This window comes from Myxocyprinus asiaticus, chromosome 6 (assembly GCF_019703515.2).
Source record: "Myxocyprinus asiaticus isolate MX2 ecotype Aquarium Trade chromosome 6, UBuf_Myxa_2, whole genome shotgun sequence".
In the NCBI taxonomy this organism is placed as follows: domain Eukaryota; kingdom Metazoa; phylum Chordata; class Actinopteri; order Cypriniformes; family Catostomidae; genus Myxocyprinus; species Myxocyprinus asiaticus.
In genome coordinates, this window is record NC_059349.1 from 43,493,781 (window position 1) to 43,511,356 (window position 17,576).

General features: G+C 37.1%; 1 protein-coding gene across 1 annotated transcript in view; it reads right to left on the bottom strand.

Moving 5' to 3' along the window:
- The window catches only part of LOC127442384 (unconventional myosin-X-like), an 84,240-nt gene that overhangs the window by 22,727 nt on the left and 43,937 nt on the right, over positions 1-17,576 (bottom strand). The window contains exons 4-19 of the mRNA XM_051700371.1: positions 17,345-17,532; positions 14,911-15,048; positions 14,671-14,795; positions 13,728-13,741; positions 13,554-13,638; positions 12,239-12,342; positions 11,875-12,004; positions 11,436-11,554; positions 8,151-8,297; positions 7,944-8,044; positions 7,770-7,836; positions 7,593-7,685; positions 7,348-7,416; positions 4,731-4,813; positions 4,552-4,660; positions 3,186-3,266 (exon numbers count right to left, since the gene is read on the bottom strand). Coding sequence (XP_051556331.1) covers positions 3,186-3,266; positions 4,552-4,660; positions 4,731-4,813; positions 7,348-7,416; positions 7,593-7,685; positions 7,770-7,836; positions 7,944-8,044; positions 8,151-8,297; positions 11,436-11,554; positions 11,875-12,004; positions 12,239-12,342; positions 13,554-13,638; positions 13,728-13,741; positions 14,671-14,795; positions 14,911-15,048; positions 17,345-17,532 — 1,653 coding nt within the window. The remainder of the gene's footprint in view (positions 1-3,185; positions 3,267-4,551; positions 4,661-4,730; positions 4,814-7,347; positions 7,417-7,592; positions 7,686-7,769; positions 7,837-7,943; positions 8,045-8,150; positions 8,298-11,435; positions 11,555-11,874; positions 12,005-12,238; positions 12,343-13,553; positions 13,639-13,727; positions 13,742-14,670; positions 14,796-14,910; positions 15,049-17,344; positions 17,533-17,576) is intronic.

The window sequence follows — 17,576 nt, forward strand, 5'->3', positions numbered from 1 at the left end:
CGATTAATCTTAAGGCGACATTAACATGAAAAGTGCTGTATTACAGAGTTTCCATCAAAAGTATGAGGGAATTCTAATGCAAAAATACAAAATAATTTAATACAGAAGCACTGTCATCGTGAAATAAAACGGAGCCAGATCTGGCATTCTGCTTAAGCAAAACTTGCATCTCAGAGTGTCTAAAAATGAAATATATCTTAATGCATCTTTTATTAAAGTTCCAATGATAAGGAAGCAGGTCATGTAAATAAACAAACTCCGAAACTGGCATTTCTCTGTGCAGTCAGTGCCGCTTTTATGAGTCGCGTAAAGTGACCCACTCTAAGAGGGAAAGATTGAAACTGCCCCTGGCTGATGCGCACTCTGGTGCGGGGATGCTCATCCCTCGCGCGTGTTAGCTGCGGTTTGATTATAACGTGATGGCTTGTGATGTTTTGAATCATAATATACTGTATGTGCCAAGGTGTGTATCTTATCGTTAAGAAAATTGGCGATACGCAGCTCTATGAAGAAGAGAGAGTTTGATTTTTGTGAGTTAAAGATGGATCGAAGTGAACAAAAAGGTGAGAAAGGTTAGTCTTTAGCTCATTATACACTGCAACAAAATGTTTTTGATTAGTCTTTTTTGGCTTGTTTTCCAAAATAATATCTAAATCTCCTTTAAAACAACATACATTTACTTTAGGAGCTATACTGCAGAAGAAAAAAGTGTTAGAGAATGTTTAATACAATATTTAATATTAAAATATCTAAAAATCCTTAAAACAAGATACATTTACCTGAGAAGCAACATATAAGATATTTAAACTTGCTTTCAGAGAATATATCTTGAATACGAGTATATTTTTTCTTTATTGCACTGGCAGAAGTATGAACAAGTGAAAAAAATACACTTATATTCAAGATACATTCTCTGAAAGCAAGTCTAAATATCTTATATGTTGCTTCTCAAGTAAATGTATCTTGTTTTAAGGATTTTTAAATAATTTAAAATGGAAAACAAGACAAAAACTCTTGATAACAATAGGATATTTTGGCAGTGCATGTTTTGCTGAATTAAACTTAATACAAATCCAAGGTTTTTTCCCCTTGTAATACAGTGAATGTCATTTACAGGTATTTTTAAAAGATGATTTTGTCCTCTTTATTGTTAGTAAGCATGTTTAATACAACCTTTTAAGTCGAGGCACAAGTTGAATAGTCGAATAATCATTCTAATAACCATTAGATTAGTCGATTATCAAAATAATCGTTAGTTGCAGCCCTACTTTTTTATATTACATATACTATCATATGTACATATATTCTATACAATAATACAGTAATAATAGAAAGCTAAATTGAACTTCATTCATTTTCAGAGACCAAAACAAAAGCTTTAAAGGGATAGTTCATCCACAAATATTTCCTTTGGGTCCAAGATTTCCTCATTGAGAGACCTCAGTTAGTACGAATTGGAGGCAACATCTCAAATACCATCAAGCGGAGCACTGGTGCATCTCAGGGCTGTGCGCTCAGTCCGCTCTTTTTCACGTTGCTAACTTACGACTGCACTGCCAGTTTAAGTTCTAACCACATTATAAAGTTCACAGATGACACCACTGTGGTAGAACTCATCAGTAACAACAGTGATGCACCATAGAGGGACGAGGTGGACCAACTGGCAGTATGGTGTAAAGACAATAGTCTGTCACTGAATGTAAAGAAAACAAGAGATCATCATGGAATTTTGAAGGGCTCATGCTGGACAAGAACATACACCGCTGACTATCGGAGGCACCACCATAGAGAGAGTCAGTAGCTCTAAGGTTTTAGGAGTACACATCTCAGAAGACTTAACCTGGACCACCAAACACCACATCCCATGCAAAGAGGTCCCAACAGCATCTTCACTTCCTGCAACTGCTAAAGAAAACAAGACTACCGATGCCCATTTTAACATTCTAAAGGGGCACCATTGAGAGTGTTCTAACCAGTGGCATCACTGTCTGGTACGGAAATTTCAATGCCTTAGATCACAAGACTCTACAACAAATAGTGAATGCAGCTGGAAAGATCATCGGGTCTCTCTTCATTCTATCCAGGAGATCTACCATGCACGGTGTGCAGGGAGGGCCTCCAGGATTGTGAATGACCCTTACCACCCATCACACGGCCTCTTTAATCTTCTTCCCTCAGGCAGAAGGTATAAGAGTATCCGAGCTAGGTCTGCCAGATTGTGCAATAACTTTTTCCCACAAGCTGTCAGAATCCTCAACACTAAGAGGTACTCCATGCAGTCTGGAACTGATACAAGTAACTATACACATACGCACACATACACACACACGAACACACTAATGACAGTAGAAAACACTATAAACCGAAATTGCTGCTATTCTATATCCTGGAACACTTGAACACTGCTTAAAATACTGCATGATGCATCATAATGGTTTAATGTGTAATCTGTATATATGTCCAAATCTGGCCATGTCTCATTGTTTCATTGTTTCAAACCAATTCTGTTTTATCTATGCACTGTGGTCCGTGAGAAACGACATCTCATAACTGTATTGCATCTGCATACGGATAAATGACAATAAAGCTCGAACTCAACAAATTAGAATTCTGTCATCATTTACTCACCCTTATGTTGTTCCAAACCCAAATTACGCATGCAGCCTGACATCTGCTTTTGAGTTAATGGGCAGTCTGCTGAATGGCCTCAGGTCCAGAGTGGACTGAATGGACAAGTGTGTAGAGCGTGTGTCTGTCTCTCTCAGAGGGGTCTTAAATCTCCATTCTGACTCTATAATGTCTAATCTCCTTCTCTCACTACTGAATGAAAACACCCACATATAACATCTCTCCCTGTGTGTAACAATACACAGAACTGCCGGCATGTGTGAGGGGTGGAATGAGAGGAACATTTGAACAATCCTGATGACAACTGTGACAAGAGTGTGTGTGTCATTGTCTGTGTATACTGTATGTGTGAGTGTATTTAGCTGTAGTTTGGGAACAAAATAGTCTGAGGACCCTGATGCACAGATTTCACAGGCTTTTACTTTAAAGATTATGGAGTGAACCCAAATTTATACATGAAAAACTGACCAAACCCAGTCCAGTTTAACAGGTTCTGTTCACGCTCTAGTCAGGTGGCGGACCTCTAAAGCGTAGAAGTCTGTGTGTGTGACACATACCTTGTTGTTGTTGGGTTTAACACAGCGTACAAAGAACGGATTGGAGGCACTTAGGTTGGACATCAGAGAGTGCAATGAATTCTGTGTAGACAGACAAAAATAATGATCAATAATAAATGCATTCCTTTTACACTAACAATTACAAATGTTTTATACCTTAAATTCTTAATATACTAATTAATAGGGGTGGGTAAAAATATGGATTTTCCGATGCATCGCAATCTTTATTTGAACTTTACTATAATGAGAGGAAATCAATCGCATTAGCAACCAAATTTCACGCTACGTGACTTAAATGTACATATTTGGCAACTGGCTGGTAAATGTTTACATTCCACTCACCAGTAATTGTGTAGTATAGTGGTGGAGTATTCAGCAGCAAGATCCTTTCAATGCGTGTTGACAGTAACAGTTGTTCCGATTAATGTTTGTCCAAAGACGAGATCCACGTGACCCATTTGTCATTTAATAATGTCTTTTTTACGTAACACCCTTTCTGTTCTTTACAGTAAGTTGTTGATCAAAAACAACAAAAAAATAAACATTTAACTGTAATCATGTATAGCACAGATGAGATAAAGCCATTAGAGTCCTGTCTCCTGTACATGCGCTCATCTACAGACACTCTTTAAGGAAGTGCTGGTCTTGTTAAAGAGACAGTACCGGTTTTAGTACGTGTTCCACAAATCAATGTAAATACTTGTAAATAGTAAAAATTATGCAATTAAACAAACATTTAACAAAAAATTACATATGAAATATAATATCTTATTTATTGATTGAAAATATGGATTTGTTCATTTTTAAAAAGTGACCAAAATGTTAAAAAAACGAATACAATATAACTGGTAAAATTAATATTTTCGTAATGTACCTAGTTAGAAGGTCCCCTATATAATTAACAGCATTAGCTGGGAGAGAATTTATTTCATATGTAAGCAAAAGGGACATTATAATGGAAATATACCCATATGAATCAATATTGGAATCAAATCGAATCAAAAATCTGTATCAATACCCAGCCCTACTAACTAACCCTTGATTTTTATAAAAAGCACAAGATGAATATACAATAATTTCTTAAAAACTATGCTTCGGTTTGGATATTCTGTTTAGTGGGACAATATGTAAACATGCTACTTTCTTCTAAATCAATTTTCAGACAAAAGTTCAGACACAAAAGGATCTAATCTAGACAGTAAGCCAAACATGTTAACAATTTTCTACAGTATATGAACATGTGAACTGGAATTATAGTTGTATAAGGAAGTTATTGGCCTTTTAGGTGGAAATACTAATTAATTTACACAGTTTGATCGCTTACTCTGATTCTGTCCAAAGCATTATGGTAGTTGTAGTTTCTTACCTTAAACTGAGAGCTAACTGTTGGTCTGCGATACTTTGAGCCGCACTTGGCTGTGTCCTGCCCTGTCCAGGTGTTCACTCGCTCAAAGAGATCATACACAAAATCCAACCTAAGAGAACAGAAATGTTTGAACAAATAACAACATAGAGGACAGAACATCAAATCGCACACACACACACCTGCTCTCCCTGAGTAAGTTGAGAATGTCATCTCTGAAAGTGTCTCTGTTCTTCTCCAGGATTCCTCTGACATCATACACAACCTGCAGACAAAAAAAACAGGATGTTAACCTGATACTAGGATATTTGCCCATCAGAGAAGGCATAGGAGGCTGAGCCTCTTCAAAACCGTATTCAAACAACAAAGTGATCAAATTAACAGTTGTTTTAATCAATTTACCTACTAACATACATAACTCTGATCCCTTTAATGAAAAAATATGTATTTTTATATTTCTCTTTCAAGGGGTGTAGCCCAGGTGAGTTTTAATCACTGTATGAATCTGTGTGAATGCCAGATGAGGCTTACAGCGTAAAGCCTCTTCTCATTAGAAAACAGACCAATCAAAATTGATATTAAAATCACGCAGCATCATCTGCTTCTATCCAAACTGCAGCCAATAACCAATCTGCATTCATAACAAATCATTATCAGATGTAACCATTTAAGCCAATTAGTTTTCAGTATCACGTTAAAGTGACAGGTGAAGAGAAACTTTAAAAATCAAAAAACATGTGAAAGACTGAACGACAGGTTCATATATAAATTAGACTAAATGAAGCAGTGGAGGATGGAGCTCCCTTAAAACGTACTGCATCGGATGAGTGGATGATACTGTACATGGAATGGGGCCCTCCATATAAATGCTTGCATTGATCATAGTCTGTAGATGTCACTGCGTGATTTGTTCCGTTCGTTTACTGTATTGACAAAAATTGGGTTGATGATCAAAAAGATTATAACACATCGGAGTTATCTAGACTATTTTAAAATATACAGGAGCATTATCAGAAAATAAATAAATAAAAAACAGAATACAACATGATATTTGAACCCACTGCAATCTTTTATTAGTTTGATCTTTCAATACCGATTGACATATTTGCCTCCCCGGAAATTCCCTCACGGACCGCAACTGATAGTTTACCCAAAAAGTACATGGGCTTGAGAGAAGCAAAATGGGTCGACACTGGAATTACAAGTCAGTCTATATTTTTCCCCATTAAACTGTTAAGCATTTTTACACAATTACATTTGGCTTTATATTATTACAAAGTCTGCATTTAAATCACTGTCATGTTAATGTTACACATTTTAAATATAAATAATAATACAATTATTATAAAAAAAAAAAAAAAAGGATATCTGGAGCAGATGTATACAAAGTTTAATTTCACCTCAGGCTGCACGTGCTTCTTCCCTCAATCGCTCAATCGCGGCGCATGCAGAAAAATGACCTCTCGCAAGACCAGCAAAGTAGCTATGGAAATCACTTCGGTGGTGGTGCGGGAAGTGGATTTCCGAAACGTTGTCTTGCAAGTTGCTATGGATGTTTTTACATTTGAGTCTTTGAATCTGTGTATGCTTGCAAGTTATTTCCCCCCCCCCCGTTAATTTTGCTCATCAAAAATGTACGCTTTTGCGCAAGTAGCCTAGAAAATGATTATTTTAGCCTAGGTATGCAAATTATTTTTACCTTGCTGATCAGGAAGGCCATTTTCAACGATGTGCCAACTGCTTAACTGGTTAAACCCTTTTATTCTGTGTGCACCTCATGTTTAGAACAAAACATTACGTTTATTGTACATTTCTCACAGGCCTATTTTTTTTACAAATCCTAGCCATTTATTTAATTTTACACTGTAACCGTTATTTGCTAACGTTCTTAACCAAACGGCCATCATATTAGATCATAGGCTAATGCATGTCGTGAAATACGTGCAAGTTTTCAGCGCATTTTCTCTCTCTCGTAGATTTGGCTTACCTGTGAATTATTTAAATAAAATGTCCTGACTGTTTTAATATATTAAGTTACTTGTTGATTTCTGTTTAGAACAGGCTATTAGGGTTGCTCTATTGGTCCTGTACTTCTCATTCTTTGTATTTACTCATTGTTATCAACAATTATGCCTGTATTCGCTAAAATGTATTTAATAAATGCAATGATAATGCAAGTCAAGCACTTTGCAGATAAATGACCTTTTTAAAAATTAAACTTTGCCATATGAAAATACACAAACTAAATTGAACAATATGAAAATTAATAAGTCATCTCATTAAAAAAGCACAAAATTGATTATTGTAATATTTATATTTTAGTTTATTGTGGTCAACCCAGTTGCTGCTAAATGTCAGGCAATATTGGCAAAAGGTTTAACAAAATATTTACTAAACCACTGTTGAGGTGAATAAACTTGCTTTAAGATGCCCCAGAAAATTTTCAGCAATATAATTTAATAAATAAAATCTAAAATTACGGGTCTATATTTATTATAAAACATGAGAAATTGCATTTGCTACATGAGCAAAATGTCACTTCATGGAAATGGCTGTTGAAAGATGCTTACTGATGCTAATTTACTTGAAGGTTGTATAAAAGTATGAAAAAAAGTGAATACATTTTGTTGGCTGTTATTTTTCTGAAAGTTTGGTAGTTGCTGCAAAGTACTGCAGAAAGTCAAAGTTGTTACATTTGACAAAAGTAAACCATTCGAAATTCATGCCACCTCATTGAAACAGAATAAACACACACACACACACACACACACACACACACACACACACACGCTTCTGTACCTCTCCTGCATAGTGCTTGATTCCAAACTGATGAACTGCAACACGGGGTTTAATATAGAACTGATTCCTCTACAGAGACAGAGAAAGAGAGTGAGATTGTGTTTGTGACACACTCATTTCCTATATAACAGTAACAGTAAAAGGTTACATTAAAATGTTGTATCGTTGCCTATAGATCATGCAAATCTATTGCCATTCAGAGAAATGATAATGGATGTATGCATGTTTGAGTGTTTATTATTTACAGAATGTTGGCTGTGGAGTTTCTCCAGCAGTGTGTCATCTGTGCCTTTAGGAAAATGACTCTCCTCATTGATGAGAGCAAGCAAACCCAACTTCTGCAAGGACAACACACATGCACCGACAGACTCAGATCTAGAACAACAGAATCTAGACAGTATTGTGTTTGTTTGAGTCTTTACCTTTTCTATGAGATCAAGGCATTCTCCATTGTCCACCCAGTTGACATCATCCCAAATCAGCCCTTCTCTGTAAACACAAACATACACAAAGTGAATTAAGATAGCTTGTTTTACGTACTCCAGTATTGTAGTTGGGTCTGACTTGCACTGGGCGTGTGTTAAATGATCACTCACTTGTTGTACTCCAGCTGTTCAAGTGAGAAAATATGCTTATTGAAATACTCCTGTAGCTTCTCATTTGCATAATTAATGTTGAACTGGTCAAACCGGTTCACCTGAGATATGGAAAGAAAATAAGAGCGGAAGGGTATATGATATCTGATTTTAGGGATTTTCAATGGGATAATACCTGTGTCTGAATCTGGTCAGCATTAATCTCACCTCAAAGTTCTCAAACCCGAAGATGTCCAGGATGCCGATGGATCTAAAGTCTTCATTGCCATTGATACGGCTGTTTAATTTACGAATGATCCATGTGAAACATTGAGAGTAGAGAGCCATCGCCATGGAGTCCCGTGAGTCCACCGCCTATTCAACACACGTTAAAATTGTGTTCTGTGAGAGCAGTAATACACAGATGCAATTCTTTTTTGTGATGTGAGGTTTGTGAGTCTTGATCAAGAAGCTGTTTCGAACAGGATGGTATAATCAAACCAAAAAATACACTGGTGGCCAAAAGTTTGGAATAAAGTACAGATTTAACTGTTTCGGAAGGAAATTGGTACTTTAATTCACCAAAGTGTCATTCAACTGATCACAAAGTATAGTCAGGACATTACTGATGTAAAAAAACAGCACCATCACTATTTGAAAAAAGTCATTTTTTATCAAATCCAGACAGGCCCCATTTCCAGCAGCCATCACTCTAACACCTTATCCTTAAATAATCATGATAAATTGCTAATTTGGTACTAGAAAATCACTTGCCTTTATATCAAACACAGTTGAAAGCTATTTGGTTTGTTAAATGAAGCTTAACATTGTCTTTGTTTTTGAGTTGCCACATTATGCAATAGACTGGCATGTCTTAAGGTCAATATTAGGTCAAAAATGGCAAAAATGAAACAGCTTTCTCTAGAAACTCATCAGTCAATCATTGTTTTGAGGAATGAAGGCTACACAATGCTTGAAATTGCCAAAGAACTGAAGATTTCATACAAAGGTGTACACTACAGTCTTCAAAGACAAAGGACAACTGACTCTAACAAGGACAGAAAGAGATGTGGAAGGCCAGATGTACAACTAAACAAGAGGATAAGTACATCAGAGTCTCTAGTTTGAGAAATAGACGCCTTACATGTCCTCAGCTGACAGCTTCATTGAATTCTACCCACTAAACACCAGTTTTATGTACAACAGTAAAGAGAAGACTCAGGGGTGCAGGCCTTATGGGAAGAATTTCAAAGAAAAAGCCACTTTTAAAACAGAAAAACAAAAATAAAAGGTTAGAGTGGGCAAAGAAACACAGACATTGGACAACAGATAATTGGAAAAGAGTGTTATGGATCTTAAACCCATTGAGCTTTTGTGGGATCAGCTAGACTGTAAGGTGCGTGAGAAGTGCCTGACATGACAAGAGGAATCGTGGGGTGAAATGTCACCTGAGTATCTGGATCAAACTGACAGCTAAAATGCCAAAGATCTGCAAAGCTGTCATTGCTGCACATGGAGGATTTTTTGACGAGAACTCTTTGTAGTTTAAGAAGTTCTGGACATTTTTTTCAAACTGTTATAGTAATCTTTCATGTTATTAATGTCCTGACTTTACATTGTGATCAGTTGAATGCAACTTTGGTGAATAAAAGTACCAATTTCTTTCCATAAGAGCAAAATCTGTACATTATTCCAAAATGTTGGCTGCCAGTGTATAATATATATATATATATATATTCTGGCATCATTTATTCACTCTCATGTTGTTCCAAACCTGTATGACATTCTTTCTTCCACTGAAGACAAAAAAGATGTTAGGCAGAATTACAGGCTTAGTCACCATTCACTTTCATTGTATAGAAAATATTGCAATTAAAGTTAATGGTGACAGACTAACATTCCTAAAATCTCCTTCTGTGCTCCACAGAAGAAAAAAAGTCAAATGAGTTTGGAATAACATGAGGATGAAAAAATTATGACACTAATTTTATTTTGGGTGAGGATATTTTTAATTAAAGGGATAGTTCACCCAAACATGAATGAAAAATGAAGATAAAAAAAGATTTTTAGAAGAATATCTCAGTTCTGTTGGTCCTTACAATATATGTGAATAGTGGCCAGAACTTTAAAGGTCCAAAAAGCACATAAAAGTAATCCAAACAACTCCAGTGGTTAAAAACGTATCTTCAGAAGCGATATGATAATGTGTGTGTGTGTGTGTGTGTGTGTGAAACAAATTAAATCCTTTTTTACTTTAAATTCCCCTCCCTGCCCAGTAGGTGGCAATATGCACAAAGATAAAAAAAAAAAAAAAAGATAAATGTGAAATTGAAAGTGGAGATTTATAGTAAAAAGGGACTTAAATATTGATCTGTTTCTCACCCACACTTACTGTAAATCGCTTCTGATTATATGGATTTAACCACTGAATTCATGTGGATTACTTTTATGCTGCCTTTATGTGCTTTTTGGACCATTACAATTCTGGTTACTGTTCACTTGCATTGTATGGACCTACAGAGTTGAGCTATTTAAAAAAAAAAAAATTGATTTGGGGCCTGGGTAGCTCAGCTAGTAAAGACTTTCACAACCACTCCTGGAGTCACGAGTTCGAATCCAGGGCATGCTGAGTGAATCCAGCCAGGTCTCCTAAGCAACCAAATTGGCCCGGTTGCTAGGGAGGGTAGAGTTACATGGGGTAACCTCCTCATGGTCGCTATAATGTGGTTCTTGTTCTCGGTGGGGCACGTGATGAGTTGTGCCTGGATGCCGCGGAGAATACCGTGAAGCCTCCACACACGCTATGTCTCCGCGGTAACGCGCTCAACGTGCCACGTGATAAGATGCGTGGATTGACAGTCTCAGACACGGAGGCAACTGAGATTCGTCCTCCGCCACCCGGATTGAGGCAAGTCCCTACGCCACCATGAGGACTTAGAGCACATTGGGAATTGGGCATTCCAAATTGGGGAGAAAATCAATAATAATAATAAAAAAAAAAAATCTTTGTTTGTTTTCAACAGAAGAGATAAAGTCGTACACATCTGAGATATCATGAGAGTGAGTATTTTATACTTTGGTTGATCTATCCCTTCAAGGGAATGCAGTTACCCATGGAGTCCACTAGAGGGAAGGAGAGACTTAATTGTGTTTTTGGAATTGGCAAATTTTAGGAAGTTCAGTGCACACTTCTCTAAATGTACAGTATACAGTATATCAAAAAAGAAGAAAAACTCTTTTCTTGGGATTATTCTTGTCAAAAATCCATCTACTTGGGGTTATATTCAAACTCAGGTGTGACTTGAGATTGTGACTGGATAGGATCAGTACAGTAATACAGTATATATCAAACTTTGTGTTGCAGGGCACCAGTTTGGAATCAAACACTATGCAGAACAGGTACAGCACCACTGTTTGGTCTTTGATGTAATTATTTTTAAAGTTTAAGTTTGATGGGAAACTACGATGTTTGTTTTGTTTGAGTGTTTTTGTGTACAGTATTGACTGTGTTACCTGCTCTACAGTAAGAGGTGTGCTGATCTCTTCTCCTCTGAGGATCATGGATCTGTGGGTCAAAACTTCAGCCAGCTGGGAACAATCCAACCCCAAGAGATCTGCAGCTTTACTCAGAGCTACACACACAAGGTAAAAAAGTCATATACACAATAGTATACTCATTGACAACTCAGTCACAAACACACAATAGTATACTCATTGACAACTCAAACACAATCAGACACACATACATAAAAAATATTTAAACAGAACATTTTTACTAAACATGATTACTAAATTGATATATGATTATAAAATTGATTAATGTAAAAACAGGAAAATAATAAGTTAAAATTAAGAACTAGAGAGAGAAATAGAGAAATAAACAGATGAAGAGAAAAACGGAAAGATAAACACAGAAGCAAGTGACGAAGATAGAGAGGAAGAGGGTGCTCACCTGTTTTAGAGCAGACCTGAGCTCCACCTGCTGTTAAAAACTCAATGTTCCCTATGTGCAGAATTCCAGACAGGAGTCTCAAAACCTCCTTGATGTTCTCTTCTCCAAACTGCATCGTCCTTAGAGCAATCTGACACAGAACACACAGTGAACAAGTATTTAAACACAGAATGAGTGTAACCATTAATTATAATGTGGCTTATTGCTTTATTTAAATATTAACATTATGATAACATTACAATCACAATTAAGATTGTACTTTTGTGCAGTGTTGGGTGCTTTTTTAAACAATTCAATTCAATGTGTGTTTATGCGCTTTACATGAGTCACACAGCGATATGTTGTCATGTTGTGACTACCTTACCAGCACTTCCTGAAAAGTCTCAGTGTCATTAATGGCTTTGTCCTTCACACATCCTGACTGACCCAGATAGTGAAAGTTCTCCGGCGGGGAGAGAGAGAAGGTCTCTATGAAATAATGATTTGGGAGAGAGAGAGATTTTAAACAAACTGAAACTGCGTTAAAAACAGCACTGATTCACTGTGACCTTCTGACCTCTCTGTTCAATTGACAGTGACATCATCATCAGGTGAAGCCTGGCCTAGATGACTTAACAGTGTGTTGCTCACCATGAAGTCTGTAATGAAAAACTAACCCTATTTCCTTTCTTAATACATGTTCCTGGTCTTAATGTGCATGATTAACTGATTTTTAAAGAAAGTGCAAGTCAAATACATAAATAGAACTGATAAATGCCAATAAATGTCAATACAACAGTATAAGATATCCTTCATCTAAAGTCATTGTGGAGGAAAAATGTGTGTTATTTTAGGAGCATTAGACCAATCTGTCCTCATATACTTTTATTTTTCAGATTTGAGCCCTCTTTAGGCTGCAAAATTTGTATGATACCTTTAAAGGAATATTCTAGGTTAAATACTCCATGTAAACATTCATGTAAACATTCATTACAGAATTAATGTTTTCTTTTTTTAGGGGGGGATTTTCCCCTTTTTCTCCCCATTTTGGAATGCCCAATTCCCAATGTGCTTTTAAGTCCTCGTGGTCACATAGTGATTTGCCTCAGTCTGGGTGGTGGAGGATGAATCCCAGTTGCCTCCACGTCTGAGACCATCAACATGCGCATCTTATCACGTGGCTTGTTGAGCACATTGCCACGGAGACACAGTGCGTGTGGAGGCTTCACAACATCTACCGTGGCAACCATGCTCAACTCACCACGCACCTCACCGAGAACTAACCACATTATAGTGACCATGAGGAGTTTACCCCATGTGACTCTACCCTCCCAAGCAACTGGGCCAATTTGGTTGCTTAGGAGACCTGGCTGGAGTCACTCAGCACACCCTGGGATTCGAACTAGCGAGCTAGCGAACTCCAGGAGTGGCAGCCAGCGTATTTTACCACTGAGCTACCCAGGCCCCCTATTACAGAATTAATGTAAATGAAAATACGAGTTTCACATTTCTGCTTTTAAACCTTCTGGAATCAAAAGTATGTCACTGATGTTTTCGTTAGTGCAGTTTAAAGTTTTTAAGTATTTAACCCAGAATATTCCTTTAAAGGGCAAGGGGTCTCCAATCTCAAACACAAGGGTCAAAAAGAGGCCTGAAATGACAATATGTGGACAACATAGAGGCAGACAGCACACACTCACCCCTCTGTTCTGCACTGGTTCCAGCCAGCAGAGCGTAGAATATGTGATAATTTCTTTCACCAGGATTCTGACGCACAACTCGATTCTGACATAAACACACATACACAATAAATGCAAAGTCTGTAACAAAAACATGATTAGTGACCCACATTACTGAAAACCTGAAAATCTCACCTTTTCTAGTAGGTCTGTTTGTTGAAAATAACGAGTCAAGGAAAATAAAGTGGATTAAATTCACTGCATTACAATTTCTGTACTTACATTATAAAAGCACTGTAATGACACATACACAACCACATAGATTGTGACCACATTCCATTATAGACATTACAGCATAATGTTCTGTTACAGCTTAATTTTCTGTAAATCTGCTTTGAAACTATGTGTGTTGTGAAAAGCGCTGTTCAAACAAATGACTCTGGGCGAAAGTTATTTGTGCTCTTATCGGAGTATGCTTGTGCGCCATTGTTTTGTGAAGTTTCTTTAGAAGCCAATCTAGATAACGTCATTAATTATGACTAACTTTTGTTTCCTTAGTGTTTAGTCACCTTGAATCACTGGATGTTTTGGATAAAATAGACTAGATTATTTTTTCTAGACTTTTAAAATCTGTTTTGGTACATTATTATTCTGCATTTCCAAAATCAGGTCAATCTGCAAGTAGTTTGTCATGTGGACATCTGTCTGGAAAGCATGCTGAACCAGGTGGATTTTGCCGATACCTATAACTAACGTGGGTGAAAAAGGCAGATAACTGATAAATCGGCCGATAGTTTTTAAAACCGAATAATAATAAAACAATTTATTAAAAAAAGTATTTCCTTACTATGACAGGCACGGATATAAAGGCTAAAAGAGTCCAAAATGGATAAAATCCCAGATGCAGTTTATTGTTCAACCACATTCCCAATAATCTGGTGCATAAAGTGGGACTTTTAACTATAAACAAATCCATAAAAAAAATCCATCTACCTCTATTTATGTGCACTCATAATGAGAGCTGTTAAGAACTGACAGCTCATACATGCACACACACACACACACACACACACACACACACACACACACACACACACACACAAATGCACAAACAGTTACACAAACATTTAGAGGATACAGTCTGTTATCTTTCCTCCCTGGATGTTTCCGTGCTGGCTGAAATTAAGCTGGATGAATTTCCCAAATCTACTAGAATTGTTATTATGAACCGTTTTAGCATTTCCAAAAGCCTCCATTATAGGACTACAGAGAGAGAGAGACAGATAGACAGACAGAAAGATAAATAAAGACAGAGACATTAGTGTGTGAAATTTGCATAAATACTGCATATTCTGTATTATGTAGTGTGTGCATGCACCTGCTCTCCAGAATTGCCTCTTCTACATGAGATGATGCGGCCTTTGTTGCTGAGAGCTCCACACTTTGCTGACTCATTGCAGACAGAAAGCGCAGAATCATCTTCGTACTCTCCGTTTTACCTGCTCCACTCTCCCCACTGAAACACAAATGCACATACACAGACAGAGAAAAACATCAGTACTGAGGGTGCAGAAATAATTGTTATGAGCTGATGTGGTCAGCAGAGGGCAGCTACATTCAGGTTTACTTTTAAGATTCAAGAAGTTTTATAAAGGTATGATGAAAAGGGTTTGCATTGCTAAAGTTTTACTAAATATTAGATGTACATACCGTGTGGTCCAAAAGTCTGAGACCAACAGTGAAATCGTTTTCCAAATTACAAGTTATAATAAAGTTGAACTGAAAAAGGTACATGAATTTTAGAATGTCTTTGCTATGTCCTCTTGATTAAATGATAGCATGCACTCAAGCTGGCATGAACTCTACAAGTTTGTGCAAAACTTGATGATCCATGTTTTCCCAGCACGATTTGAGAATGTTTCAAAAAGTATCTTTTGAGAAAATCTGACCTTTTTTTCAAAGGAGTTAACATGTTCAATGTCACACAATTGCTTATTTGTGAAATAATTCATACACAATGTTAAATATGTTGTATTCATTATATGTCATAACAAGAGCTGTCAAAATTAACACGCTAACGCTAACTTGAAAAACTTTTAACGTATCAATTTTTAATAATCGCGATTAACACATTTAATGTTAATACAGCATAAATACTTGTTGGAACCTTTGCGATGTGTCCGCCCGGAGTCATTACCCTGACACACACACCACAAACACACAGCAGTGATTCAGTATCAGTGATAAAGTAATGGGGAAAGGAGCTCTTAATGCTATTTGTTGTACAAAACAAGCCTATATGGAACAGAACAGAGTGTGACAGAAATCAAGCATTTTTCAGTAAGGAGCATTTTAATTACCACAGAAGCACGTCAAGTTTTAACAATCAACAAAACGCAGAATGAGCCTTTTTTGCCTACAAGAACTTTTCATGTGGAGTTCGGCGCTTGATGCTGGTGCTGATACCCTGACCCGAATCATAAACACGGTTTCACGATTAATGCCCATTGCAATGAATACACAACCTATGGGGAGACTAATTCTTTCAATCAGTCAACCTCCGAATTAGGACAGGAAAACAAGTATATTTAGAGTCAAATTTCAGCACTTCTGAAATCTGTGATTAATCTTGATTAACCACAAAAACGTATGCATTTAATCGTGATTAAAAATCTTAATCGACTGACAGCACTAGTCATAACATAAAACTTTGTTTATTTGCAGGTTTAAATAGGATTTTGAATCCAAGATTAGCAATGCTAATTACAAAGATATTACTGAAAAGTTATGTCTTGTCGTATGAAATGGGGAACCAGTGGGGCACAAACACAAAGCTGAAAGTTGCCAGCTTTGCACAGACATAAAATAATTTTTAACATTAATGTACATAGCTTATTTGCACTTACTTTTCACCTAGAAGGTCTGGGACTTTGAAGGTATTACATTTCCATTGAAATTCTTTGTTGTGGTTTGCAAAATAGCAAAAGAATGTGTTCCTGAATTGTGTGAAGTTAAGGCATGAATTTAAGAAGTGTCTACCCCATTTCTTTTGCGGTGTATCCTTTTGGTAGCTCTATCTGTCTGTGTCCGCATGTTTGCTGAGGCTGTGTATGCTTAGGGCTTTTCTTAGTCTAGAGTTGGTCACAGTGGTCAGGTATGCTGCCAATTTGTATTCTCTATGCAGGCTACTAGGCTTTCACTAAAGCTGATGAGAGATCTGCAGCACAATCTGTGCAGTGTGGAGAATAAACACAGCAGTCTGTAACCCTTGACCTCTGCATGCTTGTGTAATGAGTGCTGTCAGACAGCCATGAGTTTGACCTCACACCCTAGTGAAAGGTCAGAGGTATGGGCTAAGGTCATGGTTAGGAGTTTAGTGATCAGACTGCCTGAAAACTGGATGAAAATAAAAACAAAAGTGGGTAAACCTTTTTCGGGTTAGTTAGTTAAAGCTGAAGTGTGTAATTTTTTTTACATGAAGACAACTATAAGTAAGTAATTCATAGGGTGATTCCCTTGCAAAGTGTAAACACTGCCTCTGTGGCACCATCAAAACATTGCTCTATTTGTTTTAGCATCTGGATCAGCCTGACATGGCCATGTTGTTTCAACCAATGGCATGAGTTTGGGGTGGTACTACCTGTTTGCTCGACTTATGGCAGACGGTTGGTGTTTGGGAAACCAGTTTTTTTTATAAACCAGTGATTATTTTTGCAATTCCATTTGTTGTTGCTAGAGGCGCAGAAATTAAACACTTTACCTTTAAAAACATAAATAAAGTGATGTGTAATGTATATGCATGTGTATGTTACCTGATGAGCACACACTGGTTGTTTGAGCGTTTCCACAGTGATCTGTAGCATTCGTTAGCTATGGCGTAGATGTGAGGTGGAATCTCACCCAGGTGATGTCGACTGTATCGTTTCACTGCTGTGACATCATACAGCTCAGACAGACACTGATATGGGTTTACTGCTGCTAAAATAGAGCCGATATATGTCTGCAAACAGAGCAAGAGACAAAGAAATAGGGTATGATAGACAC